Raw genomic sequence first — 21,534 nt, forward strand, 5'->3', positions numbered from 1 at the left:
AACAAGATGGACTTTACATACCCTTTATAAAGTAAAGGTAATCTAAAGCACCAACTGTAATAGCAGCAGCAGTATTTGCAGATACTAGCCTACTATTTCTGATAGTAATAACTGTAGTAGTGTCAGTTTTAGAAATAGTAAAAGCAGCAGTAGTAGAAAGGGTACACGGTATGTTGGTTAGTTTATTTACCGTGTCACTGACAGTCAGTTTAACTAGTCGGACTGTGAAGCATTCTTTTTTTTGATGGCTTGCTTCCAAGAGTAATCCAAGGGTATATTGGGTAAACATATGTGAGTATATTTGGTAGTCTTTTCAATTTTAATCTATTTTTTTGGTATTCACAGCAGCCTGTTTGAATACATAAATAGAAGCATATAAAAAAATCTGTGCATTGTAAAGTGACAGTCAGCAGGTTTCTATGATCCATCTGCTGTCGATAAACTGTATAAACAAAGATAGTTCAAAATGTCAACAATCATCAGAGCAGTATTTGAGACATCTGCATGAAGCATCACGGGTAGGTGAACTGTGCTAATACAGACACACGTGGAGATTAGTCTTGTGATTGTGTTACAGTGTAATGAGAAATATATGTCAGCAAAAACTGTTTCACACGTCTAAGTAGTAAAAATGGTGGTAGTAGCAGTTGTAGTTACAGAGGTCTGTAGGTGAGAAGGAGTAGTATGTTTGGTAGAGTAATAGAAGTAGTAGTAGTAATAGCAGCTGTAGCAGGAGAAGCACTAGTGCTACTAGTTGTAGTTGTGTCACTACCAGTAGTAATGGAAGAGTTGTTATGCTACTATGATTATAATAATGACAGTTTTAACTGTTAGCACCGGATACAAAGCACAACCAGCATCCCTTTGCCTGCAGATCTGTGCCACAGGGTTTTGCTGTAAGCTCTGTGTTTCCATGGTTACAGGTTTGGTGAGATAGAGAGCATCAGAGTTCTTCATGAGCGTTTCTGTGCCTTCATCAACTTCAAGAATGCCAACATGGCTGCCAACGCCCTGGAGAAGCTGCAGGTGAGTGATTCATACGCTGATTGTTTATGTGAATGAACTTGATGTTCATCATGTTCATCATGTTGGATGTCATCGTCACTGTCTGAGAATTTTAACGTGCAGTTTTGAGTAGTAACAACAAGCTGTCATCCTGTTCTTTATGTAAAGTTTGATCAACTGTTTCCTCCTGTCCAGGGGGTGGAGCTGGGGGGCATTAAGCTGGTGATGAGGTACCCAGACCGTTGGATCCAGCGCACCCTGCCCCCCATACAAAGGACCAACACCAGCCTCAACTCCATCGCTGCAGGAACACAGCAGAGTGTAGCTGCCATAGGGTACCAAGCAACTTATAACATGCATTTGTGTGGTGCTTTTTTCTGTGATAAAATGTTCCCACTCTGCAGGTGTTAGCTCTTTAGGGAAAAGAGACTGGCAATAAATCTTGGTTAAAGTTAGAAATGTTTGACAGCTTATTGATTAAATTAAATTAAATCTGAAATTAAATCAGATAGCTCTCAGCTCAAGGAAAATACATCCCAGAAATAGCCATAGACTGCATAAAAATGGACATAGGGACTATATCGTCAGCCATTGGTTTGTTGACTCATGTTTTGAAGCCTTGAGTTAGACATTTCGGCCATCGCCATCTTGGTTTTTTGAAGCCAGATGTGACCGCATTTAGACGAGAGAATGGAGCTGTGGAGGAGCGAGGGGTGGATCTGACTCATGGACAGTATAATAAAGATGGACAATATGACAGCTCCTGTAAAGTGAAGCCAAAACATCTCAGCTGCCCCCTGGTGGCTGGCTGCAGTACAGATCATAAAGCCTGTTCCTTCCATGTTAGCGGATGAGTCATGGGCCAAACTGACAGATCAAAGTCGCATTAAAGTAGATTTTCCCCAAAGATGGTTTCTGTCATTTGAGGTGGTTGTCACTGACCTGCTGTGTGTTCAAGTGTTCCTTTTTCTGATTTGTTTGGTTTTAATTAGTTATTTGATGCTATAAAAGTGGGTTTGACGACATGATTGACAGCTATGTGTGCCAGTTAGTGTGCTTGGTCGGATGAGTGAATGGGCAGGAATCCGATACCACAGAGAATGTTACAGCACAGACAAGATGGCAGGAGCCATATTGGGGATATTTTGGCTTCATTTTTGTAAAGTAGCAGGAAGTGAAGACACATTGTCCATCTTTATATACTGTGATCTGATTCACAAACGTGAGACATGTGAGACATGTATTTCTGTCATTGGGAGTCTCGCCAACTGCGTTACGACCTGTGAGTGCACACCACAAGATTTCTCCAAGAGCCCTCGCCGACAGAGCCCCAGATAACGCGGCGACATCACCAAACTTGGAGACAACACATCGTAAAGGCATGGATATTCTTCCCAGTGTTGAATCAGATCTGCCTCCAGGGCCTGGGTCCAAACACAACGCGCTCCCCGTGACCCTGGACGCCGCCATTGTTGTTGTTGCTTGCCAGATCTTGGGAGAGAAACAAGCAAACAGGGCTATGGAAACAAGCCCAATAGAAGCAACAGATATGTATAGAGAGAAAGGTGACATTTAGAGAGCAAGCCCAAATAAGCAACTCCACTTTAGAAACAAGCCCAAAAAACTGCAACCCGACTACCAATATTTGTAAGTGACTTTACAAGATAAAAAGCCCGAAGTCGTGGCTAATAAGCGGACCTGGCAAGTGGGACGTATCCCGCCTCATTGGCTGATGCTTTTTGTCAGTCGTGTCAGCCTTCTCCAGTTTTCTAGCATGCCAGATATCCAGTCCCAGTCTCAGACGAGGGGGTGACTTGCTCGTAGGCTTGTTCACACATGAGGACTCGTCGTGGTAGACTATCTGCCTACTCACCTCCGACCCAAGGTGGCTCTCAAGATCCTCTGCGATGTCAAAATCGCGGTGAAAATCGTGTAATGTGAAATAAGCTTGATTCGCTCTTGGAGCCAGCCTCAGGTGGCCATTTGAGGAACTGCGGTTGTTGGCACTTCGGCGTTCGTATAATCTTTTTGACACCGAAATGTAAACATACCGAAATTAATCTTGTGTGCTTGATTGCTTCCTTTGCCAGTCCCCATGCACTATGAACATCCCATTATTTGTTTGCCTCTGTATTTTTCTTTGAATATGATGCAGGACCTTCTCCTGTGGTTCTGTCCATGCAGGTCCAGACGTTGTGCACCTATAAATGGAGACGAGTGCTTCTACTGGCGGACCACAGGCTGTTTCTATGGCGACAAGTGCCGATTCAAACACATACCAGACCAACGAGGTCGAGACAAGAAACCATGGCAACCCTGACTGTGCCCTTGACCCTCCCAAACGGAGCACCAGAGTTCATAAAAGAAGGATTTACAAAGAAAAAGGAGACGAGGAAGAGGAAGGACAGTGACCAGAGTGGAAGATGATCTGCCTGAGGACACTAACAGCTGAATGTGTGTGTGAGGTAGAGAGACAGATACGGTATGTATGTGACTGTCAGAGTCAGAGGTTTAATTTATTGGAGGCATCACTCAGGAGTCTCTTGGCTCCATTTGGATCCTATAATAACAAGATGAACTCCTCGCTTCTGCCTGGAGATCCCTGCTCTGTCAGAAGAGGGTTGATCTGCCATCAAAAGGATTTACCTGGATAAACAGGTTTTGTTGAACCATAATGGAAACACTACGTAAACCAAGATCAGTGATGATCTTTGTCTGTTTAACATAAACATTGTCTCTTTAAAGGTCCAGTGTGTAGGATTTAGGGGGATATATTGGCTGAAAGGGAATATAATATTCATAATTATGTTTTCATTTCTGTACAATCACCTGAAACTAAGAGTTGTTGTTTCTTTACCTTAGAAGGAGCTTTTTTTATCTACATATGGAGCAGGTCCTCTTTCACCGAGTCAGCCATGTTGATTCTACAGTTGCCAAGAACAAACAAACCAAACATTGGCTCTGCATAGAGCCATTTTATTTTTATGTTTTTGCATCGGCCACCGTAATTCTCCTACGCGCTTGGTACATGAGAGAGATTTTAGCTCTGCAAATTCTCTCCCCTACATATCACTAAATCCCACACTGGTGCTTTAACTCCAATCTTGGATTGTTTAAAGCCAAGAGTTATTTTCATATCTTTGCAAGAACATTTAAAATGTATAAATATTTGGACAAAACAATAAATCTGTGAAACCCAAATAAAAATGTTTTTGTGTTTATTCAACACCTTCGATTAATCAATACTGTCTTTCAAATCCTGACCTCCATATGTACCGATTTATTGGCTACACATCGGTTTCAGCCAATATTCACTTTGTTGACTGCCATCACCCTATTGGCAAATAAGATGACACTCGCCGCTGGCAGTGGTGGATATTTTATTGTTGTGTCAGGTCAATTTTGCACCGGCTAAAAAGCAGGGCTCAAGTGTTAACAGCGTCCCCTCGTTCCGTGGACAATAGAAAACGTATTTGAGATGAACAGAGAAATTTGTGGGACACATTCGGGAAAAGAGTCTATCGATGCATCAGAGGATGCAACTCAATGTAATGAAGGGCTGAAAATTACTTCAAAACCGATGCTGATCCCTGCCAAAAAAGGGGAATAAATAACAACAAAAAACGAAAATATCAAAACATTGGTATTGGACCAGAAGTTTATAGTCAGTGCATCCCTAATGTTGTGTTCACACCGGGTGTGAATAAAACAATTTGCGTCAGTGAATTGCATGTAAAGTCAATGTAAAGACGTGATTAGATGCCAATTTCCACCAGGTGACACGAGACTGCGAATTAAGCAGCACGAATGAAGCGAATAGTGCGATTTCGTGTCATATGCTTTTAGCGAGAGTTGAAAAATCTGAACTTCAGCAACCAATTGGTGCTGCAATAATCAATCAGCACTGAGATCCTCAGGGGACAAATGATGCATAGGACATACCAGTGGAAGGTCCCTCATTGTTTCAACATTTTCACAACACAAAATAGTCAAGCGTTCAAACTGTGAAAATTCGCATTGCATTTGGTGTGAACGAACATATGAATCACAAAATTTTTGTCGCAAAACAAGCTCACACACACTAAATAATGTGAGGTCACATACTACTTTGTACATGTGCAATGATCGTGTAATGCTGCACATTAACTTTCTAGCACTTTTCCAACACGACGATTCCGCTAAGAAAACAAGGACCTATTAACTCTTTATATCAGGTTGGTTTTGAATGCAACTTTTACTCATTCACCAATACACATGCCCACTTATTGCAGATTTTACCAAAGGGCCTGTCGACATTGGCCTGCAGACCAGTTTCCAGATGTGACATGGACCATCTGGCAGTCAGGTACTGCTGGATCCTGGCTGCTATATTCTTGTCCATGTTCCTGCTGATTAGACGAATAGTTCAGTTTCAATGTGAACTGTAAATCAGGGAAAATCAATTTAAGTTTTGATTTAATCCAGTCCTGTTGGTCCTATCTGGGACTGACGCCATGATACGAAATATAATCCGAACTGTGGCAACATATACAGAAGTAGTGAGTAAAAACAAGTCTTCAGATTGTCCTCTCTTGTCTGCTGCTTATATTCTTAAGTTTTGTTTTTCAGTAATCTGAAGCGGATGAAAGCTGTGCCAGTGTTCAACAACCCAGCCTCTGTTTTGAACGACTCTGCCAACCACAACTGTCACACAAGGGATTTTTTCAAAACCACATCCTTTTAAAGTTGAAGGAGATGCACAGAATTTGCCCGGCACACGGTTCACCTGCTGTTGGTGTGTTTTAACAAACGGAGACGAGACGAGAGGAGCAGCGATGGGCTCATCAGCAGCGAGTGGCTTTATTGTCCTCTTTGTCTACATGTCAAGTACGGTACATTGACTAATTTATTGCACTTATTCAGTCGAGTTGAGGAAGTTCAGAGAAAGGTTTGAACTGACAGTTTACTACTTAACCACAGCTGTGTGATGAGATGCAGACCCATAAAACCCTCCAACGCATTCACTCCCGCTGTTTGTCACATCTCAGTGTGTTCTCTTAACTAAATATTGATTGGCAAATGCAAATATATCAAAGCATGTATGAGTTTGTAATTATCTAACAGGAGTTGATGTGAACAATTATGAGAAAGAAACAGCATGTTCATTATGATGTGAAAGTAGCCGAATGACTGTAGAGTACAACTGAAACTGCAATAACAGTAGAAAAATTTATCGTGGACTCAGTTGTTTATTCATCTGAAAGCATCAGTTACATCAGGATGTTGAAGACCTGCCCAACTCTTTTAATGTTTACATATAAGGGCTGTAGATAGGCAAAAAAGACATCATGTCACCATTATTTTGACAGACATTGTAAATGTGATATGAGTCGTGATTTTAGTGGGAATGGCGATCTTTGCATTTCACCTTCACTGAAAAAAGTACAAATATCATGATGATAGGATTTTTGCTGGGGTCTGTTCCAAACAAGCACGTTCCCTTACATCTGAGATATGATTTGTAGGCTGAGGAATCTTTGTAGCACCACAATGCTTCCTTCAAATTGGTATGTTGTGACACACTTTACCTTAATGAAGAAATGACAGCTCCTGCTTCTAGCCATGTTGTGGTTTCGATAATACTGTAAAACTTCAAATAGTGGCCCGAGCTATTATTTGCTTAAAGTGATAGTGCACCCAAAAATGAAAATTCAGCCATTATCTACTCACCCGAGGGAGGCTCAGGTGAAGTTTTAGTCCTCACATCACTTTCGGAGCTCACAGGGGAGAGGAGGTAGCAACACAACTCCACCTAATGGAGGCTGACGGCGCCCCAGATTCAAATGTCCAAAAACACATAATTGAAACCACAAAATATCTCCATACTGCTCGTCCGTAGTGATCCAAGTGTCCTGAAGCCCCGACGTAAAAAGTTGTTCAGAAAAATGCCATTGAACTCTGTTTTTAGCCTCACTGTAGCCTGTAGCTCTGACTGCCTCTCTGTGCACTGCGCTCACGTGTAGGCGCTTGCACGAGACCATGAAACACGGGCACCGCCTTCATGCGTGTTCACGTGCATTCGCTGGTCTCACGCGACGCACATGTGAGCGCGGTGCACAGAGAGGCTGAATTTTCATTTTTGGGTGCACTATCCCTTTAATTCACTGAACTCATCAGGCTTATATTTGGGACATGAACATTTGGGACTCAGCAAAGATGGGAAACACAATCAAATTGTTTATATGAACCAGTATGAATATTACTTGCATAAAAATTAGGCTTCAAATAATTATGAATCATTCATTCAATCTAGCTCCGAGAGACGGCACTTCAGAGAGACAAAGAGCTATGACACTCATTTTACTGCACTCAAAGATTATGGCACCCAGCTTACTGACACAACACCACTTTATCATGATAAAACAATTTTCATAACTTGTTCTTTCGCCATGGCGGTAAATCTAAATGAATTAGGGTCTTCTCTGGTGCTCATGGTGTCAGTAAAATTAACTGAATGATTGAATTGTGGAGAATTGAAGCAAGCTAAAAATGTGTAGCATCTCCACGTTGACGTTCAAATATTTATATTTCTATGTGCGATCTATGCAGCTAATTAATGTTAGCTCAAGTGGGGAGCCAACAATCTGGATTTATACATCCAAACAACTTTTATAAAAATGAACTACATAGCAGCTGGACCAGGCGTCTAATCGAGACAGGCCTTTATTTTTCAAAATGTATAAGGACTCTGGGCTTTTAATTGAAGTTTTACAGTATTTCAATTAATTGTGCAGCCTCCCTACATACTGTATGTTATCTTAATCTTAATGTTACTTGTATTTATAGAAGCAAAATTATTCATATATTATTATAAGTGTAAAAAAAATCACATTTCTGCTTACCACTGTCGATGAAAGTCTCATCTGATGTCACACTGTGAATCTTATCGTGTTTTCTAATGTGTTTGAAATGCTCTGTGTTACAGTGGCACAAAGCAGACAAGTGCTGACTTACATTTCTGCTCAGATTTGTGCCGTGAGAGGATCAACAGTGGACATTCGCTGCAGCTATAGACAGCTGCCCACAGTAAAAAGACATTCTGTCCCAGTGGAGAGGATATTATGGTTCACTGAGATGCAGGATAAAGAACCTGTGGATCTGAGGACAAACATGGAGTACGCAGGTCGTGCAAAGTATTACTGTGACAGGACGACCTGCACTTTAAGAATTGTGGGCCTGAGAGAGACCGACTCAGCCGAGTACAAGTTCAAGTTCAAAGACAGACCAATGAGGAGATTCATTGCTTCACCAGGAGTCACTTTATCTGTCACAGGTACCATTTTTTATTTCTAAATATTCCCCATCTAGGATATGATATTAATTATTGTGTATTTGCATGTTTGTGAACAGTATAGTGATAAACGGTGCTTCTGTGCCTTCCTCACAGATCCACATCTCCAGGTACAGGTGAGAAGATCCTATTCTACCTGGGGCGAACTGTTTTGTCACAGCACTTGTCATCTACCTGATCGTCCTTCCTTCATCTGGTACAAGAACGGACAGAGAATTCAGACAGAAACATCGTCTTCATATTCAGACTACTTTGATGCTGCAGACAGCTATTCCTGTGCTGTAAAAGGACATGAGGATTTCCCCTCTCCTCCAATGTGTGAGTTTACTCCACAGTCTTTTGCAAACGTGATGCCATCTGGTGGAGCTATTGGCACCATTCACTCAACACATTCATATTACTGATACAGAGTAACTGATGGTGAAAATACCCTCTCCCACTCCCCTATATCCACATAGTAATCCAAAATCCCTTCACCCTGTTTTCTTCAGAGGTCAGATCTTAAACTAACTTAACTGACAAGATGGCGCCAGTGTGTATGGCACGCCGTCTGTTGCTCCCACTTTTGTCTGTGTTTTTAGTGTTTTTAAGCCTTGACACTCCTCAGATCGAGTCTCTGCTGGTATATGATCGCCAGACCCTTTTGGATCTACGACAAAATATCAGTGATCTAAGTGCCTTTAATCATTTTTACTTTTAGGACCCCTACTTTTCTCCCTGTATATGCTTCCCCTAGGGTCTATCCTCAGAAAGCATGGTGTCGCTTTTCATTGCTATGCTGATGACAGCCAGATATATGTCCCTCTGAGTAAGAGCGATGCCTTTTCCCTCAAACCCCTGCTGTCATGTCTTGAAGATATCAAAGCCTGGATGGCCCTAAACTTTTTAAATTTTAATGAGAAAAAAACAGAGGTGATGGTGTTTGGCTCCAGCGGCTCATGTGTTTCCTCCCCTGTTGATCTGGGTCCTTTGGCAGTTTATGCGAAGTCTACTGTTACGAACTTGGGTTTTAAGATGGACAGTGATTTTAAATTGGACCGCCAAATTAGTGCAGTTGTAAAGTCCAGTTTCTTTCACCTCAGGCAGCTTGCGAAGGTGAAGCCTTTTCTTGCACATCAGCACTTTGAAGCAGTAATCCATGCCTTCATCACATCTCGGCTGGATTACTGCAATGCACTTTATTTTGGAGTTAGCCAGTCCTCCCTTGCACGTCTCCAGTTAGTCCAGAATGCTGCCGCTCGTCTGCTAACTGGAGTACGAATGAGAGAGCACATTACACCCATCCTGGCCTCCCTCCACTGGCTGCCTGTGCACTTTAGAGTTCATTTTAAGATCCTTTTATTTGTTTTTAAATCTTTAAATGGCCTCGCCCCGCCCTACCTCTCTGAGCTTCTTCACCCCTACGCCCCTGCCCGGTGCCTCAGGTCAGCTGATCAGCTGCTCCTTGAGGTACCGAGGTCGAAGCGAATGCTTAGAGGAGACCGTGCATTCTCCGTTGCTGCTCCAAAAATGTGGAATAATCTACCACTGCACATCAGACAGGCCTCCTCACTGTCTGTTTTTAAAACCCACCTTAAAACCCACTTTTACTCACTGGCTTTTAACCCAGCATGAGACCTTGCTCTGTTTTTTATTTGTTTGTTGTTGTTTTTATTGTTTTTTGTTTTAACTGCTTTTCATTATCTCACTGTTTTGTTGTTTTATGACCTCCTATGTACAGCACTTTGTTTCAGCTGTGGTTGTTTTAAAGCGCTTTATAAATAAAGTTGAGTTGAGTTGAGTTGAGTTGAAAGTTCTCCTAAGAATCCATCTGTCCAGCTCATTTCTCACTGGACAAAACACACACTCACATCTGGCTTTTCTGTGTAATGGGAAAGGTTACAACTGGCATTCACTCCCAGGTCAAATGACTCTACAGTAGTCACAGGTATTTATCAGCTCCAGCTCCGATCGGCTTGCAGTTATGGAAATATGACACACGAGTGGTTCCTCATGGAGACAAGTGGCTGAAAAGGGTTTCCTCCGTGGGGTGTCTGGGCTCAGCCTTAGAGATAGGGTGAGGAGCGCAGACATCTGGAGGGAGCTCGGAGTAGAGCCGCTGCTCCTTCACGTCGAAAGGGGTCAGTTGAGGTAGTTTAGGTATCTGATCAGGATCCTCCTGGGCGCCTCCTGTTAGAGGTGTTCTGGGCACGTCCAACTTGTAGGAGGCCCCGGAGTAGACCGAAGGCTGCTTTGCTTGGCCTGCTGCCCCCACGATCAGCCCCCAGATGGATTGACACTCAAGTGCACATGCCAATTTCAGCCCCATGGCCGACGATGTTTGGTGACCACAAAAAACCATCTGTCTCAGTCCAAACAGCGCTCAAACATCACTCCAAATTGCTCCCGACACTTGAGAGACAGCCTGAATAATTACAGATATAAGAAAGAAGTAACCACTGTAACATTTTCACAAGCCTCCATGCTGCTTTCTACTGTTTACTAAAGGCTCACTCATACACCCTTTATCTACCAAAGTAGATACTTCAGTTATAAATGTCGTAATTGTCACTGCCCTCACACTGTCACATGTCCTTTATGATGGCATAGATACAGCCAATAGATGGCGTTAGAGGTTAGAGTCAAAAGTTTCACGCAACAAATGAGGTGACGGTGGAGGAGGTCGTATTATTGTATCTTTAAGGCAGGGTTGTAGATAGCTGAGGTCTGTGCTGTCATTGTAAATATTTCAACATGTGGACGAAGAATTCTTTTCACTATTTTCACCATATATTAATTTATACTATTGTAAAATTTGTTTGTTTTCAATTTGTTTTAATTCCATCTTTATTTAAAGTTCTTTGTCATCTCCTACTATAATGTCTTGCTTGAACTACACAACACTGCCTTCACGGTTTCTGGTGGTGCTGCTCCATTTCGTCCGTACAAGAGCTCATTTACACTTAACATTAGATATGGAGATGGACGGAGCCCTCTGTCTGTCTGCATGTTTTCTGAGAGCTTACGGATAAAGCAAAGCAGTATCACCAGAATTCTTGGAGGCAGTGTAGCGTAGTTCAAGTGAGATACGACTGTAGGATATGACAAAGAACTCCAAACAATGGTGGAACAGAGTGGATCAATAATATATGATAATACATAGGGAAAAGAAATGAGTGAAAAAAAAATTCTTGGTCCACATGTAATGGCAGACAGACCTCCGCTGTCTACAACCCTGCCTCCACTTAAAGGCACAATATTACCGTCGCCTCGTTTGTTGTTGTGTGAAACTTTTGACTCTGCTTTCTAGTGCCATCATCTATCATTTACAACGTTTGAAACAGACATGTATTTTGTCAGCATTCACAAAATGGACAAAATGAATGCTGAGTACAGACAGAAGGCTCCGTCTGTCTCTCATCTCCTTGTCTGATGTTGAGCAGATATGAGCCCTAACCTGCTTTCCAGCATGTCCATGATGTCAGATGTGACACTCCATGCACTACGAGATGTATTTGTTACACTGTTGATTGAAAATGATTTTTTGTTTCAGGTGTTTTCGGTCAAATCTGCAACAGAGTCACATACAGTAACAGAAGCATCTGCGCCGTCAAAGGCTCATCAGTGGACATTTCTTGCACTTACAGCAGTTCCAAGGATCACATTGAATCAAGACTCTGGTTCAATCCTGAACGTAGTGATCAGTGGACGAATGCTGAGGACCTCAGAGAAGACTCCCAGTTTGCAGGTCGTGTTCAGGTCATTGACACAGAGAGCGGACGCTCCACCCTGAGAATCACTGACCTGAGAGAGAGCGACTCAGCTGAGTATCACTTCAAATTCACAACACCAAGCTTTGAATGGAGGAGTAGTTTACCTGGTACAACTCTGACTGTCACAGGTACTGATGAGAATACTGGAAATGTTCATAATAGTTCAAAAGGATTTTTGACTTATAACTGCACAAAGAATGGTGACTGATTTGTTGATGGTTAAAGATGCTTTCTGATCAGTAATGATCATTAATATAATATTGTTCCTTGTTCTCATATCCAGCTCTCCAGGTGCGGGTGACCAGAAGAACAGTCCATCAGTCTCATACCGAGGCACAGCTGTTCTGTTGGAGCAGCTGCAGTCCAGCTGGTCATTTTTCCTTCGTCTGGTTCAAGAATGGAAAGAAAAATACGACCGAGGAAACTTCCACTTACACAGATTTCTTTTATCCCGGAGACAACATCTCGTGTGCTTTCAAAGGACATGAGGACACCCGCTCTGTTTCACTGTGTGAGTCATTTAAGGTATACTTTGCAGAACTAGTCCCTCTCAATCACCACTTAGGACCCACTAGAAGAGTGTGGTGGTGTTTTTTCTGCAGAGACTGTGCTCCCTGCCTGGATTTTTCTCATACACTTGACTATTAGACAGCTGGGCGGCCCTGGGCCCTCGCACACTAAGCAGGAACGCACCTCAAAGTTAAAGTCTGTGGGTCCATGAGTGTGGAGATTAAGATTGGGCCAAAGACTGCTAGAAATCTGTGTGACAACTACCAGGAGTATTCAGGCTGTGACTTAATGTCAAAACTAAATGACAGTGTTTCTCTCTCTGATAAATCATCTATAATTTACGAACCATCTTCAAATTAAACATGCTATTCTTGACAATATTCCCATCTTAAAGTTAATATGTATCCATATCTTCACCTGCAGATGCTCCAAAGCTTCCCTCTGTGTCACTGAGCCCACCTGGTGAAGTCATGGAGGGCAGTTCAGTGACTCTGACCTGTAGCAGTGATGCTAACCCAGCAGCTAAGTACACCTGGTACAAGGAGAATGGAAACCTCAACAGACCTCTCAGTGAAGGACCACAGCTCGTCTTCAGCTCCATCCAGTCCTCTGACTCTGGACAGTATTACTGTGCAGCAGAGAACGAGCTAGCGACAATATTTGAATCCATCCTCATTAATGTGAAATGTAAGTGAAACCTTTTTAAAAGCAATGCATAACTACTAAGGTAGTTTTATTCACTACTGGTAACCAGATTTGGTCAAAAACCATCAGCTATCCAGTTGCAGATGCTGCCACAACTTCCTGTTATTTAAATACAAATGATTATAATGTGTAATTTCTCCTCCAGATGCTCCAAAGCTTCCCTCTGTGTCAGTGAGTCCCTCTGCTGAGATAGTGGAGGGCAGTTCAGTGACTCTGACCTGTAGCAGTGATGCTAACCCAGCAGCTAAATACACCTGGTACAAGGAGAACCAAACACTGTCTCAAGGACAAGAAGGTATCTACCATTTCACCTCCATCAGCTCTGTGGACAGCGGAATCTACCACTGCAAGTCTGAGAATCCATATGGACAGATCAACTCTTCATCTCTATTTATAGATGTGCAGTGTAAGTAGGAAAACATTAACAGATCACTTCAAAATTAAAAGTATATAATGATTTATGAAAAGCAATTCCACAGACAGGTTGCATCACTAGTATTCGTTGTAAACATCACCTTCTCCAGTGTGTAGGATTTAGTGGCCTCTAGTGGTGAGGTTGCAGAACTGAAACTTCTACCATGTGCCAAGTGTGTACTGTAGGAGAACAACAGTGGCCAATGTAAAAATGCAAATGGTCCTATCTCGAGTGTTTGGTTTGTCTGTAGAGACAACATGACGGACTCATTTGGAGAGGTCCTGCTCTGTATGTAGATAAAAACAGCTCATTCTAAGGTAAAGAAAGCCATGATTCTTATCTCCAGGTGATTATACACTATAGAAAACACACATATTATATCGAATTCCTGCCAGTATATCCCCCTAAATCCTACACACTGGACCTTTAAATATCATTATGAATTCAGTCAAACTCAAACCACTTTCCATCAAGTATTAATGAAATGTTTCCCTCTTAATATTCTCCTCCAGATGCTCCAAAGCTTCCCTCTGTGTCAGTGAGTCCCTCTGCTGAGATAGTGGAGGGCAGTTCAGTGACTCTGACCTGTAGCAGTGATGCTAACCCAGCAGCTAAATACACCTGGTACAAGGAGAACCAAACACTGTCTCAAGGACAAGAAGGTATCTACCATTTCACCTCCATCAGCTCTGTGGACAGCGGAATCTACCACTGCAAGTCTGAGAATCCATATGGACAGATCAACTCTTCATCTCTATTTATAGATGTGCAGTGTAAGTAGGAAAACATTAACAGATCACTTCAAAATTAAAAGTATATAATGATTTATGAAAAGCAATTCCACAGACAAAACTAGTATGACCTGATTTAAATGTTTTGGCTATAATCACAGTGCTCCTCAAAGGTCTGAGTAAGACTAATTTATTCCTGAAAATGGGCACACACTTTTGCAGGGTTGGTGCCAAACTGTCTTTACCTTTTATGAAAACCAACTGAAAATACTTCCTAGTAGGTCAGAATATGTAATTCACCTTAACCAGTTTGATGACTTTCGCAAACGAACTGATCAGAGGCATTTTAACATCCTTCTAGATACAGTAGATAATTACATCCCTTAATGAGCAGATCTTTGTCATGTTATAAAAGAACAGAAGATTCACCATCAGACTAAAAGTGTTAGGGTTATTTCTGCAGTTACTGAGTTTTGCATCACTAGTATTCGTTGTAAACATCACCTTCTCCAGTGTGTAGGATTTAGTGGCCTCTAGTGGTGAGGTTGCAGAACTGAAACTTCTACCATGTGCCAAGTGTGTACTGTAGGAGAACAACAGTGGCCAATGTAAAAATGCAAATGGTCCTATCTCGAGTGTTTGGTTTGTCTGTAGAGACAACATGACGGACTCATTTGGAGAGGTCCTGCTCTGTATGTAGATAAAAACAGCTCATTCTAAGGTAAAGAAAGCCATGATTCTTATCTCCAGGTGATTATACACTATAGAAAACACACATATTATATCGAATTCCTGCCAGTATATCCCCCTAAATCCTACACACTGGACCTTTAAATATCATTATGAATTCAGTCAAACTCAAACCACTTTCCATCAAGTATTAATGAAATGTTTCCCTCTTAATATTCTCCTCCAGATGCTCCAAAGCTTCCCTCTGTGTCAGTGAGTCCCTCTGCTGAGATAGTGGAGGGCAGTTCAGTGACTCTGACCTGTAGCAGTGATGCTAACCCAGCAGCTAACTATACCTGGTACAAGGAGGATGAAGACTCACCAAAAGCATCAGGACAGATCTTCACCATCACTGACATCAGAGCTGAACACAGTGGGAATTATTACTGTGAAGTCCAGAACACAAGAGGACGTCATAACTCCACCTTATATCTGATTGTTGTGGCAGGTTAGTTATACTCATTGGCCTCATACTGTGTTTCACATGACCTAAACTACCTGAACAGCCATTTTTAACCTTGTACTTCATCTTAACCATCCAGTTGGACAGGCCTGTCACAACACTTCTGACCATGACAGTGGAGGGAGAAGAGGACATTTTAAATCCATCTTGCATCAGGCCTCTGTGGCAGGTTTGTTATCTTTTTTCTACCAACACACACCTTCTGTATACACTGCAGATTTTCACATGGAGTCCACCGCACATTGTTTTGATTTTCAGTTTTGTTTAAACTGGGGTCATCTTATTGAAGTTTTGGACATCGGTACTATCGGTTTTATGGATTTATACTTTCACAGGGACTGCCAATTTCCCCTGTTATGTACAGTATGTGTGCACTTGCTCTTTACCTTCATGTGTTTTAAACTTAGAAAGATACATAACTGTTGGGGGAGTCAGGGAATCATCCCCCTGAAAAAAATATTGTAATTTAAAACAAATTTCCTGCATTTCTGCACCACCTGCACTAGTCTAGATTAGTTACACTGACGGTGTTATGAAGACCAAGAATGCATCAAGAACTGTATGACTGGGTGGAGAGGAAATGGATATTTCATATTTGAACTTCAATTCATGAAAACATAATGCAGCCTAAAACTGTAGTAGGTTGCAGGCAACTAGATCGTCTTCAAGGTCAAATAAGGACAAACAATAGCCTTGTATCATCATAATATTAGGTAGAAAATTTCAACCTGCTGAAACAATTTTAAACCTGATGGTTGCATTCTTAAAGGTTAAGTGTGTAAGTTTAAGGGGGATTTGGTGGCATCTAGAGGTGAATTACATTGCATTGATTGCAAGCAGCTTAAAACTTCTGGTCAGAATTCCTCCAGTGTACAGAGTTAAGGAGGTTTTCATTGGGAGCAGAATTATCTACAGAGATCTCTTCCTCTACAGCACAAACAGACCAGCTGTTAGAACTATTAAAAACGCTGAATAAAGCAGTTTCACGTTACAAATCAATGCATCTCTGATGCTATTCGGCATCACAACAAGCTATTGTTTACTTACCCCTTTTCTCTTGTAATTTTACATGTGCTCACCTTTTTCTGATCCAGACATTCTGGAGGTTTTTACCGTGAGCCGATTTATCTGCAGAGGTCTCTTCCCTTCCAAAACTTTCCATCCCTGAATCTACAGCATATGTGTCAAACTCAAGGCCCGCGGGCCAAATGTGGCCCGCCACGTCATTTTATGTGGCCCGCGAGAGCTTAAAAGGTCTGATTGTCTAAAAATAAATAGGTCAAAAGCGTGATTTGACCAAAAACTACATTTCCCACAATGCATGTCGATTATATTATCCGCGAAGTGCCGGCTTCTCGCCACTAGACGGCAGTGTTTCCACATCAATGCGATTTATCCAACAAGTGGAATTGAGAAATACAAATAATGATCCCAAAATGTCCAGGAAGAGAAAAGTTGATGCAGATGGAAGGCTGTTTCAAGAAAGATGGGAAGGCGAATACATGTTTGTGCTTCAAGGAGAAAGGCCGGTATGTCTTTTGTGTTCAATCAAGGATCAAACTATCCAAGTGAATAAAGTTTATTCACTTGGATAGTTTGATCCTTGATTGATGGAGGTATGTGGGTTTCATAAGCTGACAAATCAAAAGGATTTATGTTATAACAGAGCAACAAGCAAACATATTTTTTTCTATGCAACTGTAATATTTGTAACTTGAATAAGTAGTAAATTCAGAGTTATTTAATATTAAGGAGTAGTTACATTTATTTTACATTACATTTGGTTACATTTAGTTACATTTATAAGTTACATCTGGCCCTTTGAGGGCAGCCATTATGCTGATGTGGCCCTTGGTGAAAATGAGTTTGACACCCCTGATCTACAGCTATGGAGCCAAACAAACCATGTGTGAAAGTACCCTAATTAACAAAGTTCTTGCAATCCCTTAAGTCTTATTGACAATTAAATTCATAAACCCTTTACTGTTGATAAATCTGGGTGATAACAGCATCACTGATCAGTGATCAGCTGACTGTCTGCATCACTTACTGTACGTTACCTAAATGCTAAATCATTTACAATCAGAAACACACTGCTGAATGTCCAGGGAGGGGCACAGCTCATAAAACTGTGCCGGTTCTAACTGCACTCCAACAGAGGGCAGAGCAGTCTGATGGACCCAAACATCCTGTAATAAACTGTCACTGTTTCTGTCTGATTATTGTCACAGCTGCATCGAGATCACACATTGTAATATTACCCCCTTTCCTCCTGGTCATCGTTTTCATCTTTGTTGTCCTATGGATTAGGTGAGTATCACTATGATTTTATTGATGAATGCTCATAATAAAGCCATATGTTCAATACAAATATGTATTATATTATTTAATTTTTCATTTATTCAAAATCCAGGTTCCCTAATCAACGGCATGAACTTAGACGGAGACTAAACAACAGAGCACAGGTGAGAGGATGAGTCTGAGAAGGTGTCCCAATCTCAGCTGAAGGGACGGCAAGTCTGTTGGTCAGTCAGGAAATATCCCACAAACTACAGGATGGATTGCCGTGACATTTTGTGCAGATATTCACGGCCGTCAGAGGATGAACCCTACTGACTTCTCGTCTAGACCCACAAAGATGTTGACATCTGTGGTGCAGATGTCAACATCTTTTTTGGATTGCTATGAAGTTTGCTACAGATATTCACGGTCCCTACAGGATATATTCTAATAGCTTTGGTATTCCCCTGACTTAAAGTCTAGTGTCACCAGCAGGTCAAATTTAAGTCACGTTTTATGTTAAATTTCTTCATAGCTCACATGGATTGGCACAAGTGTTTTTGTACAGACATTCCTGGTTCCCAAACGAGGTATCCTTCAGGTCGTCATGCAGACTGAAGTCATCCCCTGATGTTTCCTCTAGTGTCACCATGACGTTGACTCTTTTTCTTTATTTTTTTATTCATTGAGGACGAATTGTGATTATATTGATCTCTTGATCTCCTTTGTCCAGTGTCCAATGTTGTCATGCGAACAGGCTAAACTAAGATGGTCAGCAGTGTAAACATTATAATGAACTATATAACCTTTTTTTAACATTTAATTTGGAAATATTTGTCTGTGGATTTGTTATATATAGATATTTAATTAAGTATTCTCAAAAAGCTGAGACTTAAAGGTGAAATTCTCACTTTATTGAACATGATTTGTTTCCATCTGTCATGATGTTTTTACCTCTCCTGTCATTCCAGAGCCTGCCACGCCTCACCTGCCCACTACATGTCCGCTGTGTGTTTTCTGAAGCAGCCAATCACCTGTACAGTCTCTTACCTACACGCTGGCAAACAGAATTCTCATCATGGCTGTGATTTGAGATTTTTTTTTATTCTCACAGAAACAGAAATTAGAGTGACTGCGATTAGCTACAAAGATATTTCTGTAATCTTTGTGACTGTCTACCGTCTCCTTTCAAAGGAGGTGTTGCTGTATGTTGCACAAAGTCTAGCTAGAGTCTGACAGAATGAGTTACTGAGTTTCAAAACAACACAGCATTAAGTGGAAATTTGGTAAGTGTGTCAGTAGTGTTCATTCTAAGCTCTGCGAAGTTGTCAGGACGGCGACCCAGCACCACAAACGACTGCTTATATGTGGTATAACAACATCCGCTTTCTGTACATTTTTTTCTGGTCTGCCGTACCCCATGCAGGTATTCTAGGTCCTTATGAGGTTTTGTCAATGTGTCATTTTATTATGAAACTGGGGCTTTCATTTTGTAGGCGTTAAGCAGTGTTTTCATTGTTTAGCACCTGACTAATAAGTGGACAGGCCTTATCCACCACTTGGAAGGTCAATTTGGTTGACCGAATTTCACGCTCCCATGCACCTCCAAAGTGTGGTCAAGGGTCTAACTATCACTGAGGACTTCCTGTCCACCCAACTGATAGAGGTGGGAGGCATCCTGAACACCAAGCCCCTAAGTTACGTGTCCTCATATGTGACTGATCCAGATCCTGTAACCCCCACTATGCATCCCATGGAGCGGCAGGATTCTTCTCTACTGTGAGCAATTTACCATGCGGCACTGGCGCCACTGTCAGATCGTGGCTGACCATTTCTCGGCACAGTTTATCCGTTGCTGTCTTCCCGCGATGCAGGAGTGCAGAAAATGTAAGACACGAGTGGAGGATCTGACAGAGGACAAGATGGTCATGATTGTGGACCCTCAGGTGCCTCGAGCTCTCTGGCCAGTGGGACTGATAACTAAGCTAATTTGGAGTAGGGACCAACATGCCTGGGCTGCTGAGGTCATGGTCAAGGGCAAACCATACCTGAGGTCTGTGGCCAGGTTGATTCAACAACCCAGCTGTGACACTAATCCAACCTTGATACAAACATCTTAGCCAGCTAATCTGGGGGCAACTGAAGAATTCCCTCTGTCCCCGCTGACCGCAGGTGTCTCACTGTGCGCTACTGTTCAATGTGCGCTTTATATAAACTGCCTGATGCACGGGGCACACTGAATACAGCCAGGTAAGAGGAGGAAGCGTCGGAGGGCATGAGGAGCCGGCAGCGGCACATGGAGGGCCTGAGGAGCCGACAGTGGTATGTGGGGGCCTGAGGAGCCAGCTGTGGTACATGGGGGGCCTGAGGAGCCAGCTGTGGTACATGGGGGGCCTGAGGAGCTGGCTGTGCCACATGAAGGGCCTGATGAGCCAGCAGTGGCACGTGGAGGGCCTGAGGAGCCGGCTGTGGCACGTGGAGGGCCTGAGGAGCCGGCTGTGGCACGTGGAGGGCCTGAGGAGCCGGCTGCGGCATGTGGATGTTGACTATTTTCCAAAGTAACAAAAAGCAAACATGGGGGAGATAGGTTTACGTTTTTTAAGAGCACAGCATTGCCACTGTTTTTTATTTTGTCTTTGAACACAGGCATATTTTCAAAGTGGCAGTCACTCATGAGGGCCCATTCTCCACCCAGCACGTTGTAGGAGGGCCCACTCTCTTTACCTCACAGGCCCCAGCACAGCCGCACTACCTGGACTGTCTATATTTACGCCCCTGCTGTCTAACTGTCATTGTTGACAGGTTAACACAGTAAACTAAGACTGAGAAAATGATGAACAAAATATCACCATGTCAGCATTAAGGTTAAAGCACCACTGTGTCCAAGTACAGCCTCACAGAGACATTAATTAACACTTTATATCAGCTTGGCTTCATGGATAATAGTTTTATATCGCTGGGTTGTTCTGTTGTTGTTTTGCTTATCAGTGCTTAGTTAGAGTTTCTGTCTTGCATCTTCTTTATTGCTTCATCCATAGTTTTATTATTTTATTATAATCTGTGTGTGTGTGTGTGTGTGTGTGTGTGTGTGTGTGTGTGTGTGTGCCTAATTCATGACTCATGTTCTGTATGTTATTTTATACTCTGTAAGGTGTTTTGAAAGGTACCTTTTCAATAAAATGTATTATTATTGTTACAGTGTCTAAACATTGTTGATTTGACTAACTTTATGGTGTTGTTCTCATGCAACATGTAGGCCTTATTTGATTTAAATAAGTGCACCAGCTGTCTGCAGTAATAATGAAAGCAGGTTTGTGGTAAGTATTAGTAACTTCTACCTCTGATGCCCCTTTGAGTGAGACCACAACTCCTCCAGACGCTCAAACAGGAAGCCGTGATGTGCTAGACACCAACCACACCTTAACATCTGCTCTCAACACTAAACTTTCTCTCTGTATTTACCCTGAGGATCACTGTTAAACACTCTCAAAAAAATGCTCAAGGTAAAAAAAAAAAAAAAAAAAAATCACTCTCACTGTCATTTCCATAAACTATATTTTAAGACGTTAATGCGTCATTTGAAAAACAACAGTAAGAATCATTTCTTCATTTCA

The 21,534-nt window shown here is 42.0% G+C and overlaps 2 protein-coding genes across 2 annotated transcripts in view; both read left to right on the plus strand.

Annotated features, from left to right (window-relative positions):
* The window catches only part of LOC125886069 (uncharacterized), a 35,332-nt gene extending 31,134 nt beyond the window's left edge, over positions 1-4,198 (plus strand). Inside the window, exons 15-17 of the mRNA XM_049572010.1 lie at positions 924-1,026; positions 1,201-1,340; positions 3,190-4,198. Coding sequence (XP_049427967.1) covers positions 924-1,026; positions 1,201-1,340; positions 3,190-3,325 — 379 coding nt within the window. The 3' untranslated portion in view covers positions 3,326-4,198. The remainder of the gene's footprint in view (positions 1-923; positions 1,027-1,200; positions 1,341-3,189) is intronic.
* A 207-nt stretch (positions 4,199-4,405) lies between these two features.
* LOC125883247 (B-cell receptor CD22-like) lies at positions 4,406-20,999 on the plus strand. Its single transcript, XM_049567502.1, has 12 exons — positions 4,406-5,871; positions 7,970-8,317; positions 8,432-8,653; positions 11,868-12,215; positions 13,021-13,284; positions 13,448-13,708; positions 14,230-14,490; positions 15,365-15,625; positions 15,720-15,809; positions 17,872-17,950; positions 18,054-18,105; positions 18,892-20,999. The coding sequence occupies exons 1-12, from the start codon at positions 5,820-5,822 to the stop codon at positions 19,006-19,008; spliced, it is 2,355 nt and encodes a 784-aa protein (XP_049423459.1). The 5' UTR covers positions 4,406-5,819; the 3' UTR covers positions 19,009-20,999.
* The last annotated feature ends 535 nt before the right edge of the window (positions 21,000-21,534 follow it).

Source organism: Epinephelus fuscoguttatus, linkage group LG3 (genome assembly GCF_011397635.1).
Source record: "Epinephelus fuscoguttatus linkage group LG3, E.fuscoguttatus.final_Chr_v1".
Classification (NCBI taxonomy): Eukaryota; Metazoa; Chordata; class Actinopteri; order Perciformes; family Serranidae; genus Epinephelus; species Epinephelus fuscoguttatus.